The 5,838-nt window shown below is 35.9% G+C and overlaps 1 protein-coding gene across 1 annotated transcript in view; it reads right to left on the bottom strand.

Moving 5' to 3' along the window:
* The window catches only part of CFAP206 (cilia and flagella associated protein 206), a 79,875-nt gene that overhangs the window by 47,495 nt on the left and 26,542 nt on the right, over window positions 1-5,838 (bottom strand). The window contains exons 5-7 of the mRNA XM_007951484.2: window positions 4,612-4,800; window positions 3,292-3,450; window positions 1,751-1,959 (exon numbers count right to left, since the gene is read on the bottom strand). Of these exons, the coding sequence (XP_007949675.2) occupies window positions 1,751-1,959; window positions 3,292-3,450; window positions 4,612-4,800 (557 nt within the window). The remainder of the gene's footprint in view (window positions 1-1,750; window positions 1,960-3,291; window positions 3,451-4,611; window positions 4,801-5,838) is intronic.

Raw genomic sequence — 5,838 nt, forward strand, 5'->3', positions numbered from 1 at the left:
TTCTATTGTTATGGATTTATTCAACTTTTCCACATCAGTCTGTGTTAGTTTAAGTAAGTGGTGTGTTTCTAGAAATCTGTCAATTTCTTCCAGATTTTCAAATTTGTTGGAGTACAGTTCTTCATAGTATCCTGACATTATCCTTTTTATTTCAGTTGGTTCTGTTGTGATGACACCCATTTCATTTCTTATAAAATGTTATAGGAGCATTAAAGGATGATTTGGATTTTGAATAGTTGGTTTAATGTGCTCCTTTCAGACAGCAGATGAGTAGTAGGCCGAGGACTACTCCTAGTTTTCTGCAATGAAATTGTGTCATCTGGATATTTTATCTATATTCACAACAGCAGAGATAAAGAGTGAAGAGAGACCAAGTGCACCCACTCCTCACTTATCAACAAGGTCAGGTTCCAAAGAATAGGTCGCTATGTGAAAATTGGCACTATGTGAAAATGGGAGATGACCACATCAGATCACAAAATAGAAGATGACTATATCATGATATAACTGCCAAATTACATCATTACTTAACTGCCAATTACATCATTGCCTAATGACCAAACCACTGAGCATGTTAAGCCCAGCCAAGCTGACACATAACCTTAACTATCACAGCCAGTGTTACTCTTGCTTTACACCTCAGCATTCATTACTGCCAGATGTACATCATTAATGCACAAAATAGTTGGATAGTAGATTTTTCCTATTGTTATAAATGTGAAATGTTGAATAATGAGACAGTCAATAAGTGAGGAGTAAGTGTAGTATCAAGTCATTAAGACATAAGTTAAATAAAAGAGGGAGTTAGAACACATTATATTCTATCCTTCAAGAAATTAGTATTCTTTCATACAAAAGATGGTTCCATTCACCCTGAGTCTCATGGTTACTGAAAGGCAGAAGTTGGGTAAAGGTAAACAGTGGGAACATGGTTTGCTGTCATGTAATAATTAATGAAATGTGTTCTCTGGTACCCTAGGTTTGTCCCTTGATACCTGTTTTATATTTTCAGGATTCTAAGTAAGTTTCTGCCTGAAACAAAGGGCTCTGCTGCTTAAAAGAAGTTTAAAACCAGCACTAAACAATATTTTCCAACTCTTTGGGGTGATGTTTGGTTTGCACACTAGTTTTCAAAACATCAGAATTAAAAAATATTTCCAATGATTTTTACATTGATCAAAATAAGAGCATACAATTACACAAAAATTATTTGAGTGATAACTACCTGACAAATAACATGTTAAACACTTGCTCCTAATTAAAGCAAACACCACCAGTATTAGTGTATACATACACATACCACTCAACTATAGCATGCATATCATTATAGTATCATGATATACTACTCAATACCAGAGACTCAACTAATGTAAAATTTGAATAAAATATTTCATTCAAATCAAAATCAAACTTTCCCATTTCTATTTCAGTCCTTAGTTCTATAGATCCAATATAAACTGAGCAGTTATTGAGACTGCCTTCTTAATCAATGATTTCTACTTTTATTTTAGCTCCACAATATATAAAAACAAAAAAACAAATGTATTGCCATCGAATAAGATCCAACTAATAGCGACCCCTCCTTGGGTTTCTGAGGCAGTATCACTATGGAAGTAGGTTGCCCAACTTCTGAGGAGTGGCTGGTGGGTTTGAACCACCAGCCTTCTGGTTATCAGTCAGTTGCCTTAGGCACTACACCACCAGAGGTTCCGTTATATGGAAGAGGTTAAATACTGTGATATTAACTTACCAAAATTATCTGAAGGAATACTTCATATTGTCGCATGTTGAATAGTGCTTCTTTTAACATATACGGTTGAAGTTCTTGACTCATAAATGGGTTCTGTGCTACTTTTTCAAGGATGGCTGTATAGCGGTAGGCTTGGTCCTGAGCAATCTGAAGTTGGGTATCAATATGCTGAGTGGTGGCTGGGATTGCTTCATGTAGAATAGCTGGCACTGTTTTTAGAGGTATAAAAGAGAGTCATGAAGGAGTCTGAAAGAATTAAGAAGAAAAAACTTAGAAAGTGGTAATATTTTAAGTATTAAATTGGGTTTGTTTTTTTCCCAACCAAATTAATAATAATGAGGCATGTGTCTCATGGGTCCCACATCATGAAGGAAAGGGTTTCCAAGTCAGTAAATCTTTATTTACATAAGTAGAGTGCCCCATCTTCCTTCCGCAGAGTGGCTGGTGTGTTTGAACCACCAACCTTCTGGTTAGCAGTCAAATTTCTTAGGCACTGCATCACCAGTGCTCCTTACCAAGAACAGCTCAGGCAAACAAAACATACTGTCAGATTGATAACTAAAAGTTAGAGCAGATTAGCTTTGCCACTAAAATATAGTCTAAATAATAGGAAGGCTGTGGTATTATATGGCTATCAACCACAAACTCACAGAAAAGTCAGTGATCTCTCCTTCTATATCTACTTTTCTATTTGTAAGAAATAGAAAAATAAAAACCACGCTATTCAACAAACTCATTAGGATACTGACAAGCAGAACAGTCTAACAAGGGAGGAAACTTTGTCCAGAATGGGAATTTGACTTTTTAAAGCAATTTTTTAAATGTTAAAAATTACCCTTTTACTAGACCAGTGATCTGGTAAGGCATTAACACCTTGCCAGTGGGTCTCCATAAGTACCAAACTCATAAGGAAGTTTCTTCTAGTGGTCAAATATTTCCGGAGTACTTCGGAAGGAAGTTTGGGCAATTTACTTCTGTAGTGATACTGCCTCGGAAACCCAAGGAGGGGTTGCTATGAGTAGAATCCGACTCAACAGCAGTGAGTTGGTTTTTTTTTTTTTCCAGACCCTTGGATGAAGAGTACAGAAAGTATATAACAACATCATAGACACTCCTGAATGTAACTATAAACAACTCCTTTTAAGCTTTTTAATTTCATTATCTGTACCAGGAATTATTTTCTTTTAAGAGTGATTTTTATTTTTCAAATCAGTGAGTTTTCTCCATTTTGGTTATTTGACTTGGACTAAAGTCCCCACTGCGTCAGGAAAGCTGCTCTCTGGGCAGGGCCCCTTCACCCCTTTCACTGATTTATTCTTCTTTACTGTTTGATAATACATGCAATTTAAAGTTTTGCCCCAGAAAAATTTAAAATTATTACATATTATGAGCAATAGTTGTCCTTCAGGAATAATCCAACCTACAAATCATAAATCTAAGAATACCAACAGTATGCTGTGCATTATTTTCCTCATGGTGCAATTTAAACTTTAACCTACAACAATTATCTCAGATCTGTAGAATTAACCTAATATACTTACAATCATCAATGCCTTCTCCTCCCTTTCCACAGTCTCTGTTAAACAAACGAATTCCAGTAACAATCATGGTAAGTTCTTTCAGCTGGCGCTCTTTGTCCTTTTTAGAAAGAGTTAGAAATGTCCCAAGCTCAGCCTGCGGAAAAACACTCTGCAGGGCAGCTAAAACCAAGCACAAAATGGAAAACAAAAAGGCACAATAAAGACATACAACTTAAATTACAAGTTTTTTCTTTCTTTCTGCACAGTTGTTAATGGACTTGTCTTTTTAGGGTTACTTATATGATTCTTATATGATGCATTTGAATTGTGTTGGCGAGGAATACTGAAAATACCACGAACTGCCAGAAGAACAAACAAATCCGTCCTAGAAGAAGTGTAGCCAGAATGCCTCTTGGAAGCAAGAATGGCCAGACTTCATCTCACCTACTTTAGTCAAGTTGTTAGAAGGGACCAGTCCCTGGAGAAGGGTATTACCATGCTTAGGAAAATGGAGGGTCAACAAAAAAGGGGAAGACCCTCAACAAGATGAATGGACGCCATGGCTTTAATGATGGACTCAAGTATAGCAAGGACGGTGAGGATGGCACCCAACCGGGCAGTGTTTTGTTCTGTTGTACATACAGTTGCTATGGGTCGGAGCTGACTTGACAGCATCTAACAGCAACAACAACAGCAACATATGAGTCTTTAAATTTCTGATATCTGAATATCAAAGCTGGACTACTGAAAATTAATGCCATTGTTTCAGGTCCATTCCAATAATTTAAAAATATATGTATATTGTAATGGGTATTAAAACAAGCTGTCTAATTAGGGTTGTGAGGAGAACAAAATCACTTTTAAAATAATTATGGAAGAAAGCCATAGGAAGACTAGAGATCCCAGGTAGTCTTCATCTTAAGGTATGAAAATGGAGAAGTATTTCCTGAGGTTAAAATAGTTTCCTCTTCCATCATTCATTTTAGGTGACAGACTCAACTCTTTTCATCAATATGAAATCTCCCTTGCCAGTTGTACCTGTACCCAATCTCTCTGGTACCCTTAATCATATTGCTAGTGTTTTTCTGAGGTGTGACAGGTCTCTAGACACATATAGCTCTAAGAAAATTAATAATATTTCACTTTCTCAAGGTGTTACTTCATTTTAGAATTGATACACAGTATAAAAAGAATCTGGGTAAGCTTTTACCTCTTACCTGTTCTTTCGTTTTTATTCCAGATAAAAAGAGAACTTCAGTCTTCAACACTTCTAATTTAACATATTTTATAAAATACAATGATTACATACGCTTCACTTAGGAAATGGAATTTTTTTTTTACCTGTTGCCTCTCTGACAATCTTGAGATCTGTAGGGGATCCAAGTCCAGAGCGCAGTAACACATAGCTGACAATCTTCCGGTAGAGGCTTTCCAATTCTTCTCTAGCACGAGATCTGTTATCTGTAATTTCTCTGCTAATCGGGCCTAATCTAGACTCTAGAACTCGATGATGTTCTTCAAGAAATTCCTCTAAAATTGGCAAAGGACAATGTTCTATATAATTGATATTTAGAATTCTGCTCATAGAAAAAAGTAGAACCAGAGAAAAACTGTCCAGAGGACAGCAATTCTACTGCATGAAACAAGGGTTTTCTTAAGTTGTAATAACCAAAATAAATATAAATAGCAGCCAACAATTAACCTTAAGACAAGAAGCCAATGGGAAAGATTTATAACTCACAGTAATTTAAATGTGTCAAAACACAAGGAGACTTAAAACAATCTGAAGAGTAACTATTAGGGAGGGCTAAAGCCTCCCAGCTGAGCAGAAAATGTAGAAGAAAATGCATTATATATATGTTTGTGGTTATATATTCTATGAGTATGTCTATGTCTACATATGTATACACATACTATGTATGTATAGTTTATATATAATGTATACAGATATATGTATAGTACATATATACATATACATATATATAGTATGTGTACATATATAGACATAGACATACTCACACTATATATGAACAGTATATACAAAATATGTAGTATATAATGCTTCAAATATATATAACATATATTCTTCAAATGTGTACAAATATAAATATGTATAATATGGGAGCTCTGGTAACATAGTGCCTAAGGCATCTGACTGCTAACCAGAAGGCTGGCGGTTCAAACCCACCAGCCACTCCTCAGAAGGAAGGTTGAGCAATCTATTTCTGTAGTGATACCACCTTGGAAACCCAGGGAGGGGTTGGTATGAGTTGGATCCAACTTGACAGCAGTGAGTTTGTGTTCTTTTTAATACTACATACTTTGTTCTAGTTACATTTCTTCTATTCTTCTATTATTCTGGCATATTCTAGTTATATTTCATCTGACAATTCCAATAATATAATGTTACATCAAGAATTATATCTCTCCCTCTTTTCCCTGTGATAAACCGCTCTAGGCTTAAATAAAGGAGCTCTAGTAGCATAGTGGCTAAAACACTTGACTGCTAACCAGAAGGCTGGCGGTTCAAACCCACCAGCCACTCCTCGGAAGGAAGGTTGGGCAATC

This window comes from Orycteropus afer, unplaced genomic scaffold, assembly GCF_000298275.1.
Source record: "Orycteropus afer afer isolate SDZICR_OR568_19922 unplaced genomic scaffold, OryAfe1.0 scaffold00011, whole genome shotgun sequence".
In the NCBI taxonomy this organism is placed as follows: domain Eukaryota; kingdom Metazoa; phylum Chordata; class Mammalia; order Tubulidentata; family Orycteropodidae; genus Orycteropus; species Orycteropus afer.